This window comes from Alligator mississippiensis, chromosome 2 (genome assembly GCF_030867095.1).
Source record: "Alligator mississippiensis isolate rAllMis1 chromosome 2, rAllMis1, whole genome shotgun sequence".
Lineage (NCBI taxonomy): Eukaryota > Metazoa > Chordata > Crocodylia > Alligatoridae > Alligator > Alligator mississippiensis.
The window spans coordinates 174,679,676-174,706,258 of NC_081825.1; the positions used below are offsets into that span (position 1 = coordinate 174,679,676).

Here is a 26,583-nt window from a genome sequence, read left to right on the forward strand (position 1 = left end):
CGAGAGTAACTAGGAATAATGGCTGCAAACTAGTGGAGAGTAGGTTTAGGTTAGACATTAGGAAGAATTTTTTTACAGTTAGGGTGGCCAGAATCTGGAATGGGCTTCCAAGAGAGGTGATACTATCTTATAACTTGGAGGTTTTCAAGAGGAAGCTTGATAGACACCTGGCTGGGGTCATCTAACCCCAGTCCTCTTTCCTGCCAGGGGCAGGGGGTCAGACACGATGATCCATTGTGGTTCCTTCCAATTCTACAATCTATGAATCTATGACTCATCTTCTCTGTTTGGGATTTCAGACCTAATATGATTCCCTGATTCCCTAGAAGCAAATCTGTCCAAAAAAATTGTTTAGGACACAAATGAACTTAGAATCACAAAATCATACAAAATTAGGATTTGAAGGGACCCCCCTGAGGTCATCTAGTGCAAGCCCCTGCTCAAAGCAGGACCATCCCCTACTAGATCATTCCAGCCAGGGCTTTGTCAATCCAGGCCTTAAAAACTTCTAAAGATGGAAATTCCACCACATCTTGAGGTAGCCTGTTCCATTGCTTCACCACCCTCCCAGTAAGAAAGTTTTTCCTAATATCCAACTTAAACCTCCCTTGCTGCAACTTGAGAACATTGCGTTGTTCTGTCATCTGCCACCACTGAAAATGGTCTAGCTCCATTGTCTTTGGAACCATCCTTCAGGTGGTTGCTGATTTAAAGGCTGCTGTCAATGCCACCCTCCCTCCCCCCACCTCCCCGGCTTCTCTTCTGCAGACTAAATAAACCCAGTTCCCTCAGCCTCTCCTCATAAGGTATATGCCCCAGCCCCTGAACCATTTTCACTGCTCTCCACTGGACTTTCTCTAACTTGTTCATATCCTGTCTATAGTGGGAGGCCCAAAAATGGACACAGTACTCCAGATGTGACCTCAACAGTACAGAATAGAGCGGAATAATTACTTCCCTAGATCTCCTGGCAATGCTTCTACTAATGCATCCCAGTATGCTGTTAGCCTTCTTGGCAGCAAGAGCACACCTCTAATTCATATCTAGCTTATTGTCCACTGTAACCCCCAGTTCCTTTTATGCAGAGTTGCTGCTTTTCCAGTCAGTCCCCAGGCTGTAGCGGTGCGTGGGATTCTTCTGTCCTAAGTACAGGATTTTGCACTTGTCCTTGTTGAACCACATGAGATTCCTTTTGGTCCAATCCTCCAATTTGTCTAAGACACACTGAATCCTATCCCTACCCTCCAGTGTATCTACTATACCTCCCAGCTTGGTGTTATCCATAAAAATTGTTGAGGATGCTATCCATCCCATCTTCCAGATTGCTAATAAAGATATTGAACAAAACTGGCTCTAGGACCAACCCCTGGGGCACTCCACTTGATACTGGCTGCCATCTAGTCATTGAGCCATTGATTATTGCCTGTTAACCCCAGCAATCCAGCCAGTTTTCTATCCACCTTACAGTCCATTCATCCAACCCATACTTCCTTAGCTTGCCTGTGAGTATGTTATGGGAAACCATATCAAAAGCTTGCTAAAATCAAGGTTTAGATATACAACATTCATTTGTCTCCTGCATCCATGGAGCCACTCATCTCATCATAGAAGACAATCATATTGGTCAGGCATGACTTGTCCCTGGTGAATCCATGCTTACTGTCCCTAATCACCTTCTTGACCTCCAAATGCTTAGAAATGGATTCCTTGAGGACCTGATACAGGATTTTTCCAGAGACTAAGGTGAGACTGACTGGTCTGTAGCTCCCTGGATCCTCCTTACTCTTTTTAAAGATGGGCACCATATTTTCCCTTCTCTGATCATCTGGGACGTCCCCTGATCACCACAAGTTTTCAAATATAAGGGTCAGAGGTTCTGAAATCATATCAGCCAACTCCCTCATCACCCTCAGGTGCATCCCATCTGGCCCCATGGACGCGTATATGTCCAGCACCTTGGATGTATTGCAACTGGCCCCATGGACTAGTACACATAGGGAGCATCCAGACAAGCCCTCCTGCCCTTCTGCTGTCCCATGCTCTGCTAGGAGGCCCGGGAGCCCCCCCAAACCTGCTTCTAAGGTAGGCAGAGGCTTTTTTTTTCCATTTTTTTTCTGGTTTTTTTTCTGTATTTTTTAAAGTGATGGTGCCTGGGGTTGTGGGGGCAGCCATGGGGGTCTGGGGGTGCACATTGGTGGGTAAGGCTGGGTGGGGCAGCCATTGGGGGGTCTGGGGAAATGGGGGTTGGGGCTGGGTGGGGAAGCCTTTGGGGGGCTGCAGCAGCTAATGGGGGATAGGGCCAGGTGGGGCAGCAATTGGGGGGCTGGGGTGGGGCATATTGGCCTTGCAGGGGGGGTGGTAACCCCTGTGGGGGGGCTGTACCCCTTGTGTGGTGGCTGTAGCCCTATTGGAGGGCCATAGCCCTTGTGTGGGGGGCTGAACCCTCTGTTAGGGAGCTGAACCTCTTGTGTGGGGGCCAAACCCCTGTTGGGGGGCTATACCCCTTGTGTAAGGGGGGGGGCATAGCCCTTGTATGGGGGCCGTGCCCCCTGTGGGAGGGCAGCAAAATATATATTCATGAATCCTGTATTTAGAGTTCACGTAATTATTATGATAAGAGGCTTGCTTTAACACTGTAGATATATCAATTAAACATTGACCACTGTCTCTGTCTCTGTCTCTCTCTCTCTTTATAGTGGTCTTTGTTTTACTTGCGGAGGAACATGGATTTGGGAGTATTTTACAGAATGACTTTGGCATTGTTTTTTAATTTTTTTTTAATTTTTTTTTTTTTATCAGGGATTTTTCAGTTTCCAGTAGGGAAGACCAGAATTCCTGCTAGGCAGGACCCTGCCTGCTCAGAGCTGGCATCTTGGACCCAGCTGGCTGTGGCTGACCTCCTGGCCAAATGAGGCCAGGAAGGCAGGATTTGACAGTTCAAAGCAGGCCACCACACCCAGAACATCTTCCAGGCAATAGCTGCCCAGATGAAAACCCCTGCCCTAATAGTTCCCATTCCCTTAACAGGTATTGCAGAGAAGTAGCCACATCAGAGTAATTATTCTTCTCAGATAATAATTGCATATGTAATAAGCCTAGAGAAATTTCAGGAAGGAGATCCAAGGGGGAAGCAAGTGGTGATATACAATAGTTAATTTCCTCTCCCCACCTCCTATATTGTATCTTGCACAAGAATTGCAAAAGAGATTATGTTTTTCACTCATATGAAGCTCAGTGTATTTTAGTTGCTATCTTTAGATCATGTTGTGCACTGCTTACCAGAAATTCCCAGGTTTAAATCCCAAGGGGTAAGAAAAATTACTATAAAGCTTTAGGGATTGCTGAAGCAGGAGCATTAGCAAGGTCTAGGGTCAGGAAAGGTGTACCCCTTATCACAGAAGTACCTGAAATATAGGGTTTTCACAAAAGCTAGATAAAATTTTATTTTCACATCTATACTGCTTCTCTGTTTTCTGTGTGGGAGGACTGGGTGAAGTGTATAACAAACTGTGACCATATTTTATAGAGGTAGGTAAGTCCTTTATCCATGTTCCCTGTTTCAAATCCTATGGAAGGTAATATAACAAATTTCCATTGCCTTTTTAATTTGTTGGACAGGGTACTGTGTACATTTCCAGGATCAACCCTGATAGCCTTACTCTGGCAATTGGGTCCAGGAGAAATTTTATCTGAGGAAAAGCTATGGTTTTTGCAAACAATGCCTTTGCCAGGTGGAAACATTGTAGGGTTTTCACTCTGGCTGCGTACAGACATTTGGGGAGATTAGGGGGAGGTTAGATTTCATTAAAAATAGCCACCTGATTTAAGGTAAGTTGGGATGGAGAAGGTTGGGGGGCCATTTGGGGTGCAAGCAGGCTGGGGGGGGTGGGATGTCTGCAGGGGTTTGGGGGAGCAGGTGGAGTCTTCAGGGAGATCGGGGAGGGGGGCAGGCAGAGTCCATGGTGGGGAATGGGGTAATCAGGAAGGCAAACAGAGTCCATAGGGGGGATTGATGGAGTGGGGAAGAGGGCCAGCAGGTTCTGCAGGGTAGTTTCTGGGGTGCAGAAGGCTTTGACAGCAGGATCAGGGGGGCTTGTGAGGTCTGCAAGGGGGGATGGGGGATGGCAAGCGCCTCTCTCTTCCCACCTCCTGGGATCAGGGGTTATATTTAGCCCATTGACCCGTGCCACCACATACAAACAACCCCCACTCTGGTAATTCATAAATATAAATATAGTAGTTAAGTAAATTAGATAACTAGATTAATTTGATTTCATTTCAGCATTGCATTTTGGCAGTTTTTGTAGTTGTATTATTCTATTTATTTTGATAACTTCATGAGGCCATTTTCCAACTTTGTGAAAGTTAAGAAATATGAATATAGTACTACAAGAGAAAGCCTGTATTATAAACTTCATTTCCTTCCTATCAGTGGCAATCACATGCATTAAACCCTTTCACAAATGGGTCAACCTCACTACCACACCTGGAAGTCTATTCCAGAACCTCCCTACTTGGATGGTGAGAAAATCTTTTTCTAATTTCCATCTTAAATTTATCTATGACTTGTTTATACCAATTTGTTCTTGTGCCAATGTTGAACTTTAGCTTAAATAATTCCCCCTACTTTGCACATATTCCAATGATGTATCATAGAGCACAATTATATGCCTCTCCATCTTCATTTTATTAGTCTAAAAAAGCAAAGCTCTTTCATTTTACTCTCATTTCCCTGTTTATTTTAGTAATCTGCTGTGAATTTGTTGTAATTTCAGTCTTTCTCGAACATGGCTGAATTGTACATATTACTCTAGAAGAGGTTCTACTTTTAGATTGTATTATTACTCTAATACTTTCCTACATTTGCTGGAAATAATGTAGCTCTCACATCGTGGGATTATATTTGTCTTCATTGTGGCTGCATTATGGCTCATCCTGTGATTGACCAAAGTGCTCACCTGTTGTTTCCAAATTAGGAGCCCCTGGTTTATAGTGAGATTCTTATCAGTAGTCTTTATGTGGATGATCTTGCACTTTGTTCCTTTTCATCCCAATTCTATTATTCCATTCAAGGTCATCTTAATCTTACCATTCTTGTATAATGTTATAAACCTTGTCTAAACTGATGATGCCTCTCAAGTTTCTGTTATCTGAAGAGTTTAATAAAATATTTGTATCTTTGAAGCCAAGGTTATTAATGAAGATAATCCTCAAAGAGTCTCTATCCTTTCAATTAGGTTGTCAAAGCTTAGGAATGGTCTCTTTAAATGTATACAAATTACTTCACTGACCTTTTTGAAATCTCCTAAGTCTCATGTTTTCCATCTTGTTTACCAAACACTTGGCAGTTCCTGTCCAGTGAATGCACTAACATCACTGCTGAAAGCTGTTTCACTGCTCACCTTGTTCTTCCCACATGTAACTCATTTACACAAATACAGTTGCTGTTGTTGTTGTTATTGGCATTATTGTTATATGTGCTTGCTGTTCAAGAAATATGGATGGCAAGTAGGAAAGAAGTATTGCCCCCATAAATGAGAAAAAGTAGAAAATAAAAGCTTAACCTTGTATTTTTTTCTACTGTTGCTGCCCATGAAGTATTTACTAAAAGACCAATGGTGGTTCCAAATAAAAGGGAGAGTGTTTCATTGTGGTTCTATATTCTCCACTGGACAAATAATTTCATGTACAAATAGAGATGGATGAATGACTGCCCAACCTGCAGTAATGCAGATACAGAGTTGAGGGTTAAAGTAGATCACAGGCTGGATATAAATCAAAAGTGTGCTTTTGCTGAAAGAAAAGGTAACAGCATACTGGGTTATATAAACAGGAATGTCACTTGCAAATACAGGAAAATCGTTTTTCCATTCTAGTCAGCACTGGTGAGGCCTCATCTGGAGAACCATATCCAGTTTGAGGTACCACACTTCAAGAAGGATGTGGGCAGTTTGGAAAGAGTCCAGTGCAAAGCAACAACAATGATTAGGTGCCTGGGGGAGGCAAGTCTTAGGCGAAAAGGCTGAAACGGTTATTTAGTCTGGAGAAGATTAGGAGAGTGATTTGATAGGAGTCTTCAAAGGTTATTACAAAGAGGATGGAGATGGGATTTTCTTTGTGGCTGTAGAAGACAGGATGAGGAGCAATGGCCTAAATTTTCAGCAGGGGAAATTTAGGTTGGAGAATGGGAAGAACCTTCTGACTATGAGGTTGGTCAAGCACTGAAACCAGCCACCTAAAGAAATTGTGGTATCTCCATCCTTGCAAATTTTCAAGAGCAGGTTAGGCAAATGAGTGGCTGAGCTGTTTAATCAGGGATGATCCTGTCTTGAGCAATGGGCTGGCTACATGACTTTGTGATGTTCCTTTCAACCCTACTTTCTTATAGTTCTATGAGAATGTTCTATGGAAAATTCAAGAGAGATTTGAGAAATACAATGATTTATAGAAGTAATTGAAATCTCTAACATGAAAATATAGCTAAAATAAGAAATATTTGTGTCAGGTTGGAATTTCATAGTGGGGATAGCACAGTAGCTCTCCATAAATTGAAATTTGGGTCATCTTTTAAGGCCGGTTTCTTCAACAAGCAACATTGGTAGGTACATCTAAAATACTGAGGAAGATAATCACACTGTAAGCTTGCTAAAGCCTTGGTTTAAAGTAGACCTATATTAATAGTTGTGCCCCCTGCTCCTCCCCTCCAACAAGATTTTATGGGTTGGAGAGAAAGATAACAACACTACTACCATGCTACTACAATGTACATTGGTAGGATTATCCAAAACTGCTTGGTACTGACTTATCTCTGCTCCCACATAAATTAAGGGCATTGAGTTCATTCTGGGTACATCTAACCCACTGCTAAATGCTTTTTAAAATCCCTTCCAGTAATAATTTATATTGCACCATTTGCAAATGTTGGTCAAAACCAGATGGTTTTGTATGGAGCAACAAAAGAAAAAGACAATATTATGTATACTCTAAAACAGGAAATGTTTAATTTCTGTGTAGTTATGATTATGAGGATTACAACTAAAGGATTGCAATAAAAAATAACAAGTAAATTCATGGTTTCATTAAAATCAAGGTAGGGATCAGGCCCTTACCTGAAAAGACTGAAGACCTGAAAAGATTGCAGCCCACTTGCATGAGAGAACCAAAGGCTGTGAAGGCATAAAAAAGACAGGAAGAGAGTGGGGGGGGGGGGGGTCTGGTTACAGCCCAGACTCTCTGCAGTCTGGTGGTAGCTGCTACTGCCATAGCAGTTATTGTGACAGTGAGGGCTCAGGCTGCTGCTTCTTGGGGCGAGTCTTATTGCACAACAGCTGTAGTAGCCACAGCATGGTCTCCCCATGCACTATCAGTCTGTTGCCCACTCTAAATCAACTTTCAGGGATGATGCCCCATTTGCCTCCACCCACTCTGATAAACTATAGGCCCTTGGTCATAGAAGGTTAATGATTGGGAGTAGTTAGACCCACTGAAGGCTGGTGTTTCATCTCCAAGGCCACACTGATTCTGTCTAAACTTCAGCCATGTTTCCATATTGAAGTATTTGTAATTTACAAGTGCTTTTTGGTTTCATTATGAACTCTCTTCTTCCACTTACAGGAGAGCATCCTCACCATGCATTTCTGAGGTTCACCACCCATATCAACCCATCAGCAGATGAAGCACCTCACTCTAGAAATGGCCAGGGTAAATGGCACCATGATAAATGAATTCATTCTTCTGGGGCTTACGGATGATCAGCAGTTGGAAGTCATCTTATTTGTAGTGTTTCTGATCATCTACGGTATTTCTCTGTTAGGTAACCTTGGGATGGTCATGTTAATATGGAGTGACCACCATCTTCACACACCCATGTACTTCTTCCTTGGCAACTTTTCTTTTGTAGATGCCTGCTACTCCTCAGCTGTGGCCCCCAAGATGCTGCTGGACTTCCTAGCAAAGAGGAAAGCCATTTCGTACAATGGGTGCATTCTTCAGTTCTGTGTGTTCTGTTCTTTTGCAGACATAGAATCCTTGCTGTTGGCTGCAATGGCATATGACCGTTATGTGGCTATCTGCAACCCACTCATGTATAATGCTACAATGTCTAGGTCTCTCTGCATCTGTCTGGTCTCTGGATCCTACCTTGGGGGAATTGTAAGCTCTCTCATACATACGTGTTCTGCCCTAAGGCTGTCTTTCTGCAAGAATAATGCCATCAACCATTTCTTCTGTGATCTCACTGCACTACTTGCACTCTCCTGCTCAGATACCTCCCTCAATGAGATGCTGCTATTTACTTTTGGCAGCTTAGTTGAAGCAAGTAGCATTATCACAATCCTTGCCTCCTACACATTCATAATTGTAGCTATACTGGGGATCCGCTCCACTGAAGGCAGGCTCAAAGCTTTTGCCACATGTGCCTCCCACCTGATTGCTGTCACTATGTTCCATGGGACGCTTCTCTTCATGTACTTTCGACCCTCTTCCAGTTATTCTATGGACACAGACAAAAAGGCCTCACTGTTCTACACAGTGGTGATCCCTATGCTCAACCCCCTCATCTACAGCCTGAGGAACAAGGATGTGAAGGATGCTTTCAGAAGACTGATAGAGAGGAAGGCTATTTCTCCATGAATCTCTTTATTGGTAGTGTTTCTGAACAATGGGTTGTGGGTGTGCATACAAAAAATATAGTATGTTCATGGCAGGAGCCAAAACTATAGATAAATGCCCAGTTAGGATGACATATATTCTTTCTTGATCATCTAAGCTTCCTAATTTAGTCATCCATTTGGTTGTCAGTGTAAAAAATGCCACTCATGCACAAGTCATCATTGTATTCCTGTACCCATAGCTCTACACACGTGAATGAACTTATATGCACCCAGACTGGGCATATAAACGGGCAACAAAAAGAGAGAAACTATTCATTCTTTTCCCATCTCAAGGAACTCACCTGGGAAGCTGGAGTCTCTGCTTGCTATCCATGCAACAGGGGCAGTTTGCATTAATTGTGCTGCAGTTTGTTGCTCCCAGGCATGCCATTTGAACATGTGCCCAGGGCCACAGCATGTTGAGCCTGGTCAGAGCAGCTCCATCTGGCAGGGAGCCCAGAGAGGGGTAGGACTGCTAGCCTGGGGCTGCTTCCCCCAGATGAACATGCTGTGGAGGAGCTGGCTGGGGCACAAAGATGTTCTTGTATGGGGCTAACCAGCAGGAAACCCCCACAATGAAATACCCTTGTGCCCCAGCCAGCCATGTCAGTATCTACACATGTGCTACTGTGGAGTAAAAAAAAATGCAGCAGGATTGTATTTGTATGTACAAATACACTTTATAGACATGTTTTTGCTGGCCTAGTCTTCTAATTCAGGGATGGGCAAAGTACAGCCTGAATCCAGATTGCCAGGCAATTTCATCCAGCCCGTGGGCACCCACAAATTATTTGTATCCTGCCCAGCATCCACATCTCACTCCCACCCTTGTGTGCAGGAGAGTGCCAGCCTGGACAGCATGCACAGCTTCTGGGTGGGGCTGCTGCTGCTACTGCTGCAGCCTGGGGAACCTGCTAAACTTCCCTGGCTTCCAGTGGCTCCTCTTCCTGTCCCTGCTGTAGTGTTTGAGGGCCATCCTTCTGTCCCTGGGCAGCAGGTAGGGAAAGAACAGCAGGCAGGGGAGTGGAAACTGCAGCTGAGCTGGAGCACGGGCTTGGGGATGGTGGGAGCATGGAAGCCAGCGCCTGCGCACAGAGAGGCGATGGGAGCAGAGATCATGGGTGGGCAGAGTGTGAGTGTGAGTGTGTGGTGTGTGAGGGATTGGGGGTTGGGGAACCCCACACACTCCCTACCATGGTGCACAGAGCCTTTCATTGGCAGCAGCAGCAGCAGCAGGTGGTAGACCCTTGGGGCTCTCATGACCCACACAGACAATGCAGCTCAGAGTTGTACAGTTCCAGCCAGTTCTGGGAGCTGCATGTGGCAGCAAGGAGTGGAACCAGGCCAGCCCATCTCTATTGTGTGGGGCTCTCTGTGGCACATACACAGCTCCCAGCACTTGTGCACCACTGAGCAAAGCCCCATGGGATAGAGCCAGCTACCTTCCCTGCTCCCTTATATCACATGCAGCTGCTGAGACTCTGTTCTGTTCATCTATCCTGAAGCTATTACAGAATTTTCATGAAAACTTAAAAAAAAAATGACTAAAATAAAATAGTGAAAATGACCAAAAAATCCAGAGGTCTGTCCCCTTACCTGGGTGATAGGAAAATTGGGTTCTAATACCTGTAGGTGTGAAGTATTTTAGAAAATGGGAGCAGTTTCAATAAGAGACAGAGAGGCCACCAGTCCAGAATACACTATACCTCCCTACTTCCCTGAAAGTCCAAAGACTTTGTAAAAATCCTTGCTGTCACTCAGGCAGCAAATTTGGACCAAAATTTTCCAAATTCAAGATGTGTCTTACCTACACTGAACTATTAAATTAAGGGGACATACTGCATCTTCCTTCCTGGTTCTGGTAATTTAGACCTTTTCTTTTTTCAAAAATGCCAAAAAAAAAAATAAATCTAAACATTTTTCCAGGTTGAATTAAGCATTTTATTCAACATTAAATTTCTTTGATGTCTTCAAAATTCCAGAATTATTTAATTTCAGAGAGACCAGAGCAGATTTTTTCTTTTTTAATTTGGGTACCCAGTTGAGAAATCATTTATTCAGAGGGCCCTGCTCCTTATCTGCTTAGATTTCTCATAGAGCACTAATATATATGCAGCAAGTGGTACATATACATATACATATATTTGTGTCTGTGTATGTATGTGTGTATGGGGTTGTCTGTATGAGAAAGAGGGCACATCTACATGTGTGCTTTACTGCACAGTAAACTAATTTAGTGTGCAGTAAAGCATCATCCTCTACACATGCACAGCAATTAGGATGCACTGTCAGATAGTCCCATCAGATACAAGTACTATCCGATAGCTAGTTACATTAGTGCACTTAAACACGCATGTAAATGGTAACAGAGGCACAAATTATGCCTGGTCCACTGCTCCAGCATGGGGCCAGACTACTGGCTGCTGCCAAACCATATGGCTTGGAGCTTCTGGAGCCACTTGGTACAGGCAGCTCCTCAGTTGCCCAGCGATACCACCTGGAGCCCAAGTCTGACCCTGAGCCCCCCAAGGCTGCTGCAAGCCAGAGCCTGCCCCCTGGGCACCATGCCACAAAACAGCAGGCATCTTCAATCCATGTTGCTACCCAGAGCTCAGGCCTAGCCCCCCCCCCCAGACCCCAGCCATCTCGAGCCTACTCTCTGGGCATTGTGCCTCACCACAGCAGGGATCTGTTACCCACACTGCCACCCAGAACCCAGGCCTGACCCTCCAAGGCACCTGCCAGCTGCTGCCATGTCAGGCTTCACACCCACTGAAACACAAGGCCAGGGGCCCAACTGGACCCATGAAGATACCACACATCTTGTTGTCATCTGGGTGGAAGTTGAGGTCCAGCAGCAGTTTAGTCAGGGGACAAGGGTCAATACCCACATTTATGCATCCATGGCCTGGTGGATGTATAAGCATGAACACCAGTGGTCTGAGCAGCAGTGCCAGATCAAAGCCAAGGCCTGGGAGATGCAGTGGATCCATGCCCAGGACTACAACAGGTGATCCAGGGTTGCTTACAGATTCTTGCCCTTCATACAGGAGCTGAGCTACATTCTGGCCTCCATGGACCCTGGTGAGGCCCAGCACATGTTCTGCAACATGGATGGGTTGTTGGAGCCAAAGCCAGGTGCCGCAGGCCAGGAGGACTCTCTTCTGGAGGGCCTCTTGAGGCTCACATGCCAGGTCCTGCTCTGGACCTCACTTGACTGCTTGGGAAGCCCAGGCCACCAACTGCCCCAGCTACTCTGGCAGTGGCCGTCTGGTGACAAGGACATGGCAGGGATGGATCATGCACATGCCTGCTCCTGCTAGTCACTGGAGGGGGCCACTGCCAGCACAGCCAGGCACTGCACCTTGGTTCCCTGGGATGTGTTGGCCAGCTGGAACTCCTCTCTGCATCCAGCGACAGCCTCAAACTGATGAAAGCACCTTCCACATCCACCCAGTAAACTCCACATAGGGAGGGCCAAGAGGAAGGGGGCAGCACATCCACCCATGCCTGCACCATATCACCCATCCATGCCTGGGCTGCATGCCTGGAGGGGTGGGAAGCCCTCCCTTCCCTTCCCTTTCTCTTCCCTTCCTTCCCTGCTGAGCTCCCCTCCCCCAACCACTGGGGTCCCTAACCCTCAACATGCAGGCAGGTGGGAGTCAGTTCAGGACTTTATTTAGTGCTCCCCATGCTCCCAGCTAGGAACCCAGAGGCCCATCACACATTGATAAATGTGTTGATGGCACTGGCAATCTCCTCCTCAGCCACTGGAGTCAGGCACTCATAATGTAGTTAAGGTTGTAATGAATAGTTTGTGGAATCATGGGCTTTCCTGGGCACCCTCAAAGCTGAGGACCCCATGTCAGGTTTTCAGCTGTGCCTGGGGAATCATTGTGATCATCATCAGCAACAGGGCATAGTGGTTTGGGCAGCCCTCAGAGCACTCAAACAATTTATTATGGAGCTCCTGGGTGATTCTTACCAGGGGTACACTTGGGGAGCAGCCTCTGTGCAGTGGGAGCCCTGGCCCAGGGGGCCTTTCTGGAGATAGCCACAGGCAGGGAGGGGAGGGTGTCCACATCCCAGCTGGGCGGGAGCCTCTCATGCTGAGAACCTGTGTGCTATGGCTCTGGTGGCATGGGAGTGAAGTGCCTGGCTTTTAGGGAGGAGAAGAGGGGGAGTTGCTCCAGAGCCTCCACAGCAGCTGCTGGCAAGGGCCATCCATGTCCTGGCCTGGATAGGTACAGGAAAGGCAGGGTGCCTGTAGGAAGTGTCAAGTGACCTGTCTGCCTCCTCTGTGGAAGCAGGAAGAGAAGTCTTGGCCAGAAGTTGCCTGTGGAAGATCCCATTTAGACAACTTACCATGATCCCTGGACACCTATGCATGCACAACCCTCGAAATTAGGGCAGGTGCCACACAACCCCTTTGTACAGTGCATCTTATCTCTGAAATTTTGCACACTATCACAATGAGCCTCTCTATCCTTGCTCTGCAGAACCAGCTGCTGCAAACAGGGGAGAACCACTTGCCATCAGTGGAGATGGGGGGTCCCAAGGCTGCTGCCACCCTCAGTATTTCTGCTCCACATGCATCAGCTCCATCAACACTGGAGCCAGGACTGGATGCCTCTTCTGGAGTGACTGGTCACCATTTCCAAGGAGTGGCTCAGGGGGAGTGGTACCTGGAGCCTCAAGGTTTGCAAGATGGACTGGTTGTACCTCATACTCCTGCAGAGGCAGGTCATCCTCCAAGAGGGCAGCTGGAGGCCCAGGAGCATCAGCACTGGGTGGTGGAAGTCATCAAGGATAACTAATGCATCCTGGACATGGTACTGGCCCTGACAGTCTCTTTTGTGCTGCCCAGCACCCACACTTTGGCCCTGGCCATGGCTGGCCCTTAGCAGCCACCAGTGGGCCTGTGTCAAGCCCTGCAGTGGGTGGAGAGGAGTTGCAGCACCACCTGCAGTGACCAGAGCCCCCAGCCCCTTGGTGGCCAGGTCCCTGATTTTGCCCACCGCTTACCCCACCTCCATGCAGCCCCTGAGTGGGAGCAGGCTGCAGCAGGGCTAATACCATACATGGGCTCTTCTGGGTCCCATGAAGAAGGAGAGGGGGTGTGCTGAGCAGGCTGGGCAGTTTCTTCCCTCACCCTGTGGCCAGCCCGCTGGGTTCACCTTGGTGTCCGAACCTGAGGTGGTGGTGACAAAAGCTGGTGTGTAGGGTACCTCCCTCCAGGCTCTGCACCATAGGTGCCCACACTCCCACCCCCGAACATTCTGAAAAATACACTTATAAATAGTTACATGGGGAAGAGGGTGCTTTATTGGTGGTGTGCAAGAGGAGCCCTGGCCTAAAGTGCTCCACCCAGTTCCAATTTGCTCCCAAAGCTGATCTCTTCATTGAGTTCTTTGCATCTTCATTCCTAGACATAACCAAAGAAGAATATCCCAATGGGATCATACATAGAAACAGGAGGGACACCAGCCCACCATCTGTTTGCGCAGACATAGTGAAGAGGCACTTGTAGGTACTGGATGTGTTCAAATCAGCAGGCCCAGATAACCTTCATTCAAGGGTGCTGAAGGAGTTGGTCAATGTCATAGCAGAGTCGCTGACATGGCTGTTCAAGCACTCATGGTGCTCCGGTCAGGTCCCAGTGGACTGGAAAAGGGCCAATGTCTATTTTCAAGGAGGGGAGGAGGGAGGAACTGAGAAACTATAGGCCAGTTAGTCTCACCTTTATCCTTGGGAAAAATCCAGAAAAAAAATCATTAACCATCACATTTGTGGGAGCCCAGCAGGGGAAATAATGCTGAAAGGAAATCAGGACAGATTCATTGCAGGTAGATCCTGCCTGACTAACCTTGTTTGTTTTTATGACCAGGTCACAAAATGCTTAGAGGCAGGAGTCGAGGTAGATGTCATCTACCTAAACTTTAAGAAGGTCTTTCATATGGTATCTCATTCTGTTCTCATTAATAAACTGACAGGCTGTGATGTAGATGATTACACAGTCTGGTGGGTGGCAAATTGGCTTAGGGGTTGCACCCAGAGAATGGTGGTGGATGGGTCGATATTGACCTGAAGAGATGTGGGCAGTGGAGTCTTGCAATGCACGGTAGATGAAACCAAAGATATGTGGTTGTGGGCTGAATTTCTCATGAAATAGCTATTTATTGCTCTTATGAGAATGGATTCTGAAATATACCTTCCCAGAAGATTCAATTTAAATAGGTTTTGGATTCTCACAGTTAGGTCTCATCATGGGAAATTCTGATGATTTGTAGTTGATGCAGTTGGTTCCATTTAGAAAAGTGGGATTCCACTGGGTTTGTGTATCAGAAATTTCATATTTTTTTTCCAAAATGAATTCAGCTTCTATTTGAAGTGATGTAACATCATTATTTTTACCAGCTGAGAACTACAGGACACCCAAGTTTCTGAAACTGCTGGGAGATGCTCTCTAGCTTTTAAAACTAGGGAGTGGCAATCCATTACAGGTCAAACTGGATTCCAGATGTCCTAGCCCGAATTCTCTGATTAAAATGTATGTTCTATGTGAGCTTCATGGTACATTTTCATTTGAGGGCCACTTATCTGTTGTGTTGACATGGCACAACTTTGTGCATAAATGAAAACCTGGATGGCTTGAAAATCTGCATTTGCACTTAAAACACAATGCCCTTTGCTTCTCTTTCCTTTGCAAATTTACTCACTTTCAATATGGAAAAATAGAGAAGTTACACTAAGTGAAGTTTAAAAGAATTCACACATTTTAGTTATAAACAGATATGCATTTAACAGAACCTCACAAAGTACATATAACTAAATATTCACAAAAAAGACAATGACAAATTGTAGCTAATACAACCGATAGGACTTTCCAGACAGAGGAGAATAGTTTGCAGTCTAAAATGGAAACTATTGAAGGGTTTAAGGGACAGAACCATGAACCATGAGCAGTAGCTAAACCTTCTGGTCCCAGTTTACTTGGGGTTACTTTCTGTTCTCTTCCTAAGTGCCCACATTTGATCATCTACATGACACTGTTGGTAATCTCAATGTTAAAATTTGGTCACCAATTCAATCTGGCAGATATGCGGCCTGATTTGGTGCCTGAATCACCGAATCCAAATCAAATCAAGAGACCCTTTAATTTCTCTGAATTGAATTGGAATTCTCCTAATTGATTTGGAGAGATATGGGAAGATTCAGCAATTCGGACATAGACACAGCTTTAAATGTTTTTTCTACATATCTCAAGGTACCAGGCAGCTCATGAATGCTGCGATGCTAGGGTGGATGGAGCACCCCACAGGAGTGTGAGGGGTAGGGGGGTCCCCAGCACACTTGGCAGCAGACCTGGAAGTGGACCAGAAGCACTGATCCATTTCTAGGTCTGCCAGGGAGCATGCAGGGGGGCTCCCCCACTTCTCCCTGGCTTGGCACCTGGTGCTTCCTGGGTCTGGGGGGCACCTGGGGTCCCCCTGAGGCCAATTGCCAAGTCGTGAGGGCATGGGGGGGTGGTCCCCAGTGCACTCCCCAGTGGACCCAGAAGTGGACCGGAAGTACTTCTGGTCCACTTCCCAGTCTGCTGCCAAGCGCGCTGGGGGGAACCCCCTCCTTGGCTTTTGTGGGGCACTCCACCCACCCCTGCACTGCAGCATTCACAAGCCACCTAGTTCCTTGAAGTATGTAGAAAAAACATTTAAAGCTGTGTCTACAGCTGAATCACTGATTCTCTGAATCAGCATCAAATCTTCAGATTCGGATTCAGCTGAATTGAATTGGGGATAGTGATCCAAATCAACAAAAATTGAATTGAATATGGCCTGTTTCGCACACCCCTATGAAATACCACTTGTGCACAGGTTGATATTCTAATCCTGAGGAGACAGACCTCCATTTTTGGATGGCTATGTGCAATCATAGTCACAGTGATTGGGAGTGTGAAGAAGTAGCCAAGGTCCGTATTTTTGCCCCTTGTGGGAATGCAGCAAACATAGATGCCCAGAAATTAAGTCAGCTAAAATGTGTCTCTACCACATATAGATTCATGATTAGGGAAAGATTGTCTGTGTCCTGTTCTGGGCAGCTGGGAGTCCAGGGTTTTGGCCCATTTCATTCAAAGGGGTTTTGACCTAGGTGTCCAGGGACAGCACATATCTGAGCATCCAGGTACACCCTGAGAGGAGGTGCCAATACAGCACTCTAACCATAGGTTATCTATTAATTAGCTGCTTCTCCAGCACTGTTTTTGAAGCTAAGCCACTGTCCTTCACATTTAATAGTCACGGAGGACAATGAAAGAGGAACTTTTAGCCTCATGGGAAACAAGGCCGCCAGCCATTTTACAGAGCTGTATAACTTTGCCTTGTGCCCTTCCTCTTGGTCCTGCATACCTCCTTCTTGCATACCTCCTGCATACCAGCTTCAAAAGGTGCATCAGGCAAGGGCCTGTGCTATAGCTTACCTATGGCATAGCAATAAGAGTGTTTTGCTGGGAAGTACAGAGTTCAGAGATGCATGTCCAGGAGTAGAATATCACCCTGTGCATACATGTAATTTCTGGCACATAGACAACAAGGTATATGACCAGGTGACATTCTTAAGTAGCCAGGAAAGAACAGAATGCCACCCTTAGTGTACTCCATTGTAATGATGATGCTAATAATAATGATAGTAAATTAGTCAAATTAAGTGAACAAAACATACAAAAGTCTTTTCTTTTCCAACAGATTTAAATAGTGAAAGCATTCCTATTCAAAGAGGTGCACAGTAGCAGCATTCCTAGGAATTTTTTTGTGATGTTTCCACTGCAAAACTAATAGCCAATAACATGACAATTTATTTTCTCTAAAATGCTGGTGAAATCTAGTTTACCCATCAGTTTTTAAAAGTACTATTTTTACACCTATTCATTTTCATTTATCGTCTAAGTCCACTTTTCGGATCCACATTTTTCTCATGGCATTTTTTACCTCTTCATTTCTTAGGGTATAAATCAAGGGGTTCAGCATAGGGGTGATAATGGTGTAGAACACAGCGATAATCTTATCCTCTGTGAAGGTGGCAGAAGGTCGTAAGTAGATGAAGATACATGGCCCAAAAAATATAACCACTACAGTGATGTGGGAGGCACAAGTGGAGAGAGCTTTGAGGCGCCCTTCAGAAGTGCGTCTTCTCAAGGAGACTAAGATGACAATATATGATATAACTAACACAACAAAACAGGTTAAGGAAATCATTCCTGTATTAGCCACAACAATGATGCCAACAATGTAAGTGTCAGTACAAGCCAGTTTCAGCAAAGGGTGCACATCACAGAAATAGTGATCAATCTCATTAGGCCCACAGAAAGGGAGGTGGGTGGTCAGGAGAGTTTGTATCATGGAATGCACAAAGCCCCCAACCCATGACACTGCTACCAGAAAACTGCACACACTTCGTGTCATAATGGTCATGTAATAGAGAGGTTTACAGATCGCAACATAACGATCGTATGCCATCACTGTGAGGAGGAAAATCTCAGTGCACCCAAAGAAATGAAACCAGAACAACTGTCCCATGCAACTATTGAAAGATATGGTTTTCTTCTCAACAAGGAAATCTGAAATGAGTTTTGGGGCTGTGACAGAAGAATAGCATATGTCTACCAAGGACAGGTAGCTTAGGAAGAAATACATTGGGGAATTTAGGCTTTGGCTGCCCTTTACAGTAACAGCGATGAGGATATTCCCCAGGATTATAATGATATAGAAACATAGAAACAACAGAAAACACATATGTTCTAACTCTGGACTGACAGCAAGTCCCAACAGGATAAATTCTGTCACATTATGTGTAGGCTCCATCTAATTAGGGTTGTTGACTGGTGTGTGACCGAGAGCTAATTCACCTGCCAGAACACAAAATAAGGACAGAATAATGAACAAATATGGAGAATGAGGCAGATACCAGTATGTAATGAGACAAAACGATCTTGACCTGAAGAAAAAAGGTGAATATTCAAGTCAAGGAACAATCATGGTAGATTTTCAAGTCATGAGTCAATAGGATTCTTTTTTTTTAAATGCACACAATATGCTTTAAGAAGCAGCAGGGTAAATAAAATACGATTTACGGACAAATGTGCTTTAGAAGAAGTTAAATTTGTGAAATATAACACTTGCTGCTAAATAAGCTATTTAGTTCTTAGGATCCAGATTGGGCAATGTATTGACATGTGTCATTTGGTTTGTTAATATATTTGCAGACCTGGGTATTGAAACGGGCAGTGCCAGCATTAAAGTTTGCATTGCAGGACCCCTGCAATTAATTAATCTTAATTACATTTACATCCCAGTTCCCTCTGTCCTCACTTTGACTTTACTCTGTCTTTTATAGAACTATTCGTTTTCCTTCTGTCCCCTCTGGGACTTGTTTTCTCTGTCCTTCCTGGGACCTTCACCCTGTTCACCCCAGGACTATCCATTTTCTTCTCTAAGAGCCTGACTCATTCTCGTCAGGCCCAGTAAGGCACAATTGCCACAAAACAGTTACAAAAGTGTGTCTGACTGGGCTTGACCATTTAAATTGCATAACACAAGGATGGTGGAAAACTGCTGGAATGGACTGTTGAACTTGACTCTGTGGGTGCCTGTATACAAGCATGGAGGCTGCTCCAATGCACTTTAATTATAGCATGGCAGAGCAGACTCAATTAACTGAGTCTACTGGAGCATGGTAATTACTGTGCTTCAGCAGTCTCCTGCAACTCACATATTAGTGTGATATCACATATTAGGCTTCTTGGAGCTGCTCTAATTAAAGTGCCCCCCTCCCCCATGCCCCTGAAGCACATGGAAAAGTTCCATATGTGCTTGTTCATTTAAATTGGAAGGGTTGCATGGTGTGGCAAAATACTTTTCAGGGAATCTTGCTATCACAGCAGAAATGTGAGTCTGAGCCTCTCTCTCAAATTTTGCTGAAAGCCACTCTTTGCTAGCTAAGCTGTGGATGGGCACCTCTGCTGTCAGATATGTTAGCTTCAAGAAATTAGTGTGCCTTAACCATCCTATTTTATAATTTATAAAAGGGGACAGAAATAACACAGGAAATTATTGGTCTCTTAAGGTTAAATCCTATTTCAGGATTTGCCCATATGTAACTGAAGTTCTTGGCAGCTCAGTACTATTATTAATAATGGTTTTCCCCTTTCTTATTGTCTTCATATTGACTTCTTATTGTCTTCTATCTGCAATTAGTAAAAAACAAACAAACAAACAAAAAAAACTAATTGAAGATAGAAGCCTACAAAAATAACAGCTCCCCCACCACCACCCCCCGGGTGGTGGGGAGGGATCAGCTGTTATTTTTGTAGTCTTCTATTTGCAATTAGTTTTTTACTTCATCAGGCAACTTAAGATCTTTGGCATAGGCTGGTCTAGTTCCTGGGCTACACTGTGTTTTGGAAGCTCCCTCTAGACATGTTTTCTCAGGTTGAGATAGCACAAAGGTGGCATAACAGACACAATTTTCCTCAGAAAGACCTTGCATTACACTTACAATTTAACACCTTTCCTTTTTACCAGTTATATAAGTAATGTCATGGTAGTTTTAGATGTTGAACATCTAGCTTATTTCCCAACTAAATTTTTGGCCGACAAGTGTCAACTCTTTGTTGCCCAAATTACATGGTTTTGGTGTACATGCTAAAAGATTTTAGGTCCTGGAATTTCCTGGTCATAAACTATCTGATACTAAAGGACTTTTTAAAATGACGGACACATGTTGAATAAATAGATGAAAGATAGCAGTAACATTGTATAAGTCATGTTTTTCCCTTATATTATTGCACGGCTTTTGTGTGTATCATCCTAGGGATAAACTTAAAAGAAGATAAAGAGAAGAAAGCTAGATTCTAAGCAAACACTGCTTCTTTTCTTTTGCATCAAAAGAGAGTTTGTTTACACCAAATATTAAAGTCCTTAGTCTTTGCGGCGAAATATTATCTTATATGGAATCTGGGAAGGACAAGATCTTTTGCTACTTTTGCTGCCAAAAATGGTGAAAATGAAACTTTAAAAGAGGATGTATGGGCTTCCAAATTGTTTCTCATACACCTCTTAGGAAAGCTTTTGGAGACTCACTTATATTGTTCAGTGATTGTACACAAAATATTGGCACAGTGTTTTTCCCATTAATGTAACTTCTCTCTGACTGAAGTACTTAGGATGGTAGATAAACATATGAAATCATAATTAACTGAAAGGACCATTTAATTGAACATTCGCAAGCACCTCCATATAGCAGCTATCTCCACTGAAGTTTTCCTCTGAAATAGTTATAAGTAGTCTGACATTTTGCATAACAGTATTTTAAGAAGGGTTTTATAAAGCCCCCCTCTTTCAACTGTGCAATGGGCATATTTGGAAGAAAGATGACTCTGGATGAGGAAGTATTGTTTTTGCCAATGCAGGGGTGGGCCAGTGTGAAGGGAATTTGCCAAACTGTATGGTTTGGGGTTTTGTTTGTTTGTTTTCTTTCTTTGTAACCTGTACTGTCATTACAGAATAAAAAAATAAACAGTTATCCCCAGTTCAGACTCTGATGGCTTGATTACATCAAATCAGAAGCTATACCACCTGTGCAACTGAGCACTGAGTGGGCACATCTACATGTGACACTACATCACTGTAGCAGCACTAAAATGAAATAGCATTAGCAGGCACAAACCATGACACCACAGCTATGTTGCAGTGGCAACGCTCTCCCTCACTATAGTGCATTGCTACAGTGACACAGCAGCTAAAAATAACAGTGCACCAGCATTTTTTATTTTAGTACAAGGAAGTACTAGATGATGGTGCAGTCACAACAGCACCATAGGGGCACATATGTAGACATGCTCAGTATGTTGCAAGTCTTACTTACTCAGCCCACTCCCCAACCTTTACCAGAACCACAGAAGACAAGAATTCTTACAGCCTCCCTCCCACAATTTTAAAGTTTGAATGCAAGTTATAATAAGGAGAGTCTTCTTTCAGTCCTGTCAGTCTAGGGTCAATTCCCTGTGTCTTGACCAAGAGACAGATAGTGAAAACGGCTTATAACTCTATTGTCTGGTTTGCCTCCAAAAGCAAGAAAAAAATGTGAAAGAAAGGTGCTTTATGACAGAAATAAAGTAATACATCCCTAATTGTTTCTCTGTCTTTTTTATTTTTTAATAGACATGCTGTACCAAGGACTATAAACTACAGATTATTTTTGGTTTATATTTTTTACATTTTTTAGCCTTATATTTTTGCATTTCCAAATGTTTATTTATTCTATTATTATGTGTTGTTTTTAAAATACATGTCTGGTTTTATCGTGCAGCATGATCTATGATAAGAATACAATATTAATAAATGCTAATTAAATTCAGCTGACAGGCACACAAACCAACACCTAGCCTTTTAATAAGGTTTATAAATGTTGGTACTAAAATTAGTATCACTTCACTCATAAATAAGATCATGATTAAAAAAAGAACTCTGTAAACCAGGCTTTAGAGTAACCTATCATCTTTTAGCTTAATTAATTGTGGAATTATGGCTTGATGGCTAGAATAAGACTGGATAAGAATCACTAAAAAATATTTTTTTTCACTATGTATTGGTATATAAAGGGAGGAGAAGCCAAGTATAATACACTAAATGCACCAAGCTAAAACATATGCACAAATTGTATAGAGCAATCCTAATAGTTACCTGCACCTTGAGAGGTTTTACATGCCCAGCTTCCAAGTTGCTCCAATGTTGAAGGTGTTCATCAGTTCAGTAGTGCCTGCAGATTAAGAAACACAGTGCACAATGACATGAAAAGCTCCCATCAATGCACCTTTGCTTGTCCATAGATTTCAACCAGAAACAAGCCCTGTGTTCAAATATCACTTGTTCTATTTAGATGTGCAAGGACTGCATAAATAAACTAATGGGGTGGTCTGGTCAAGTGAGCAGAGATCTTACCAAATTTACATCTGTCTCTAATCAGAGGCCATTTCTGCTTTATGAATAAAACCTTACTTAAGATTCTGCTTCCACCCATGACACTACCAAATCTGCCAACAGGAGATTTGGAAAAAGTTCTGTCCCCCGCTGGCTGTGTAGCTACAGTAGAAATAGTTCAAGTCAATTATACAGTGATAGTGCATCATTGTCCTCAGTAATGAGTTCCCAGAGGCATTTCAAGGCATTTTCACTGAAAACAGCTGACAAAGGTTATCAAACAAACTAGATTATTATTTTGGACATGCATGTAAAGTAAATCTAAAGTTCAGAGTTAATCTTGTAGCTTTTTTTCAGCCTGACACTTTTAGTTAGATGTAGATTCCTTGAACTACTCACACTTCCACCAACTGATGGAAATGAAGGGTTGAGGACTTTCAGTATAAAAATGCCCCGCTCATATCTAGTTCATTCTGCTGGCTCCATCCCATTTAACAAGAGGCTGTGGGAAATTCAGTGTCAGATTCCAAAATCTAGTGCCTAATGATTAGGCAAGGGGGAATTTAAGAAGTCTGGCAAAGGACACTTAGCCTTATCAGAACTGCTATCTCTAAATTGATAGCTATGTAATATAAATATAATATTATTCAATATCCAGTGAAGTCAAAAGGAAATCTTCCATTATTCCAGGTGGTGTATCACCAAGGCATTGATTATTGGCATATGGTGTTTAACTACATGATATGAACTAGAAATCGCCATCTGTCTCAATGCTCATATAATGACAGGGCCTCTGGCAGAAGGCGGGTAAGAGCAGAACTTGTCCCCAGAGATGTCCTAGCTGATGGAAGTGTTGAGGAAAAGTCTCCTGGATTGGACACAGCAACCAGCATTTCAAGGTGCAGATTCTATTGCACCCCAAAGTCACCTACAGCTGTTGACTGGTGTTGGAAGGATAACAGAATCTTTTGGGAGAAAATTTTCCTAATAGCATAGTTAGAACTGCAACACCCCACTTGGTAATGTAGGAACAGGACCACCATCAATTGAACTTGTTACTCACTGGCAGCGGCAGATCCAGGATTTCCCAAAGTGGGGTGTAGGAGCAGCAACCCAAACTGCAAGGGAGGTTGCACTCCCCATTCCCAACATCCTTTGCTCCACCAGTGTGGGAAGAACATGTTGCAGGAGCCTCTGGGGAGTTTTTAAAATTCTAAAGGAGATGAAAATACCTTCTCCTTTGCCCTTCCTGCCCAGAGGCAGCCTCTTCTTGCTCTCCTTGCCCTACTCCCCTGCCTTCCCCTACTGCATTCTCCCCTTTTGGGGGAAGAAAGTTGCAGAGTCAGCCAGGCTGAGCAGGGCTGGGCTCAATTTCAGAGGGAACAGCCACAAAGGCAACTGGAGAATTACCAGAGAGGTCCCACCACCCTGCCAGGTCACAATGTGGGTGCTTTCCTTGTACTCAACCCCAGCTAAGTCCAGCCCCTGCATAGAAGGCAGGAATGACTCTGGTACTTCTCTGCTCCCAGGACAGCTGGGAAACACAGTCAGAGGAGAAAGAGTAAGGGTAGGGATGGGGGGAAGTGACACAGATGAGGCATTTCTGTGATCATGGAGGGAAAGGGAGAGAGTATTTTTACCTGCTTTAGGAAGTTTTAAAAGTCCCTTGAGACTGCTATGGTGTTGTCCAATCCAAAAGTGGGGGTGCTGCAGGACCACTGCATCCCCTCTGGATCTTTCCCTGCCCAATAGTGAATATGCTCCCATCTCTTTAAAGGCAGAAGTTCAGAACTTAAGACTGATTATTTAAAGCAAGATGCAGCAGATCATATATTCAACTCTGGAGGCTCATACTCATTGTATTTGATTTATATGCCATCCTTCCTAACAAAGTTCAGGACAGCTTACAATAATAGAACAAAATAACTTATATGATAGGAGAAGAAGAAAACACTTTAATGGGGTCTAGAATGTCAACATAAAACAGACACCCCCTAAACAAGATCTTAGCTTAACATTGTTTGCTAAATGCCTGTCAAAATAGAAAGGTCTTACAGCACTTCCCAAAGATGTCCAGGCTCTGGCTCTGTTGGGCCACAAAAGGAAGGGAGTTCTAGAGCTGAGGAGTGACTGTTGAGAACGACCTTCTATGCATTCCCACCCAATTAAGTTGACATATTGATGGTACTTGAGGGAGGTTGTTCTCAGCTGGCTATAGAAAACATGACTGAATGAAAAGGAGAATGCAGTCCTTTATGTATGTTGGGCCAAGACTAGGCTGTGTGAAATTTTGCCACCTACTGAGGCCACAAAGCCTGCCACATTTCAAGGAGATAGGTGCAGAGGGTTCAGAGAAACTGCACCCCAAAATCCTGAAAACAAAACTAATGTCACGTGTATGTGTTAAGCCACAGTGGGGTCAAAACTGCAGGCATGTTGCACCTTAACACACAGTGTCACCCATGTCACGAGTTTTGTTTGTCCACAGCTTGAGGTGCAGTTCCCCCAAACCCCTGAACCTATCACCTTGAAACTTGGCAGGCTTTGTGGCCTCACCAGTGGCTACCACCCCTGTGGTTTTGACCCCACTGTGGCTTAACACATACATGTGACATGAGCTTTGCTTTCAAGAATTTGGGGTGCAGTCCCCCCCCCAAGCCCCTGCACCGATCTTCTTGAAACTCAGCACACTTTGTGGCCTCAGCAGGGGCTAGCAAGCCTGCAGTTTTGACCCCACTGTGTCTCAACACATACACGTGACACAGGTTTTGTTTTCAGGAGTTTGGGGTGCAGTTCCTCTGAACCCCCTCTACCTATCTCCTTGAAACATGGCAGGATTTGTGGTCTCAGCAGGAGCTAGCATTCCTGCAGTTTTGACCCCATTGTTGCTTAACACCTACATGTGACATGAGTTTCACTCTCAAGATTTTGGGGCACAGTTTCTCTGAATTCCCTGCACCTATCTCCTTGAATCTTGGTATGCATCATGCCCTCAGATGGGGCTACTATTTCTGCAAGTTTCATCCAAATATGAATAGAAATGACAAAGTTATAGCCTGTTTTGACCTTCCCCTTTATATCCTATGGGCAAAACAAAACGGAACAGCTGTTTTGACTGGAAACAAAAGCCAAAACAAAACACTGTTTTGTTGAAACATTGAAACACTGGTCGAAACAAAATGCTTCCATTTTGCACATCCCTAAAAACCATTTAAGGCCTTATAGTTCAAAAACAGCACCTTGATTTGTGGCCATAAAAATATAGGAAGTCAGTGGACTCTGGAGCACTGGAGTTGCATCAGAAAGCAGATTGCCACATTCTGTGTCAGCTGTAGCTCCTGGACAGTCTTCAAGGGTAGCTCTACATATAGTATATGTATTATAGTGGCTAGATGTGAATCTGAAAGAAAGTGGTATAGCCTTTTCACCAGATGGAATTGGGGAAAGGTACCCCAAGTTTCATCAGTGATAGTTCCACCAGTTCAAGTGGTCTCCCTACAACATTCATCTCTGCCTTCTTTGGCTTCAGTGTCACTGTGTTCACCTATGCCCACTGTACAACTGCAGCCAGGAAACAGGAGAGGGCTAAGACTGTGAGCCCTGAGTCAAAGGATAAAGAGGTAGAGGCTGGGATGTTAGGATGTCCTCAGTATACTAATGGAACCTCAATACAAATCTCTGCACAGCCCCATATAGTGGTCTCATATACACATTAAGCAGGAAGGGTGACCCCACAGAAAAAGTCCTGAGGGGCTGACAAGCACTCTGCCATCATAACCCTCTAGGACCATCCTGCTGGAAAAGAACAGGGAGAATTTCTGGCACGTAGAACAAAAAAGTGGATGTCACAGATGTAGGATGTCATTAACTATTTGTTAGAGAACAAGCTTCAGAAGTTAGTTAGTTCATTGATTAAGACAATCAAGAATATAACCAAACAGTAGTGACACAGATAATAA

General features: G+C 44.1%; 2 protein-coding genes across 3 annotated transcripts; one reads left to right on the top strand and one right to left on the bottom strand.

The window, feature by feature from the left end:
* The first annotated feature begins 7,692 nt into the window (after window positions 1–7,692).
* LOC102569697 (olfactory receptor 5AR1-like) lies at window positions 7,693–10,582 on the top strand. The gene is made up of 2 exons (XM_059722448.1): window positions 7,693–8,594; window positions 10,546–10,582. The coding sequence occupies exons 1-2, from the start codon at window positions 7,693–7,695 to the stop codon at window positions 10,580–10,582; spliced, it is 939 nt and encodes a 312-aa protein (XP_059578431.1).
* Window positions 10,583–17,578: 6,996 nt separating this feature from the next.
* Window positions 17,579–20,941, bottom strand: LOC102569933 (olfactory receptor 4S2-like). Of its 2 annotated transcripts, XM_059722449.1 has the most exons (2): window positions 20,911–20,941; window positions 17,579–18,483 (listed from the first exon to the last, which is right to left on the bottom strand). In XM_059722449.1, the coding sequence occupies exons 1-2, from the start codon at window positions 20,939–20,941 to the stop codon at window positions 17,579–17,581; spliced, it is 936 nt and encodes a 311-aa protein (XP_059578432.1). The 2 variants fall into 2 exon arrangements, with proteins under 2 accessions (XP_059578432.1, XP_006265612.1); XM_006265550.1 differs by lacking the exon at window positions 20,911–20,941 and having other exon boundaries at window positions 17,579–18,508.
* Between the last annotated feature and the right edge of the window lie 5,642 nt (window positions 20,942–26,583).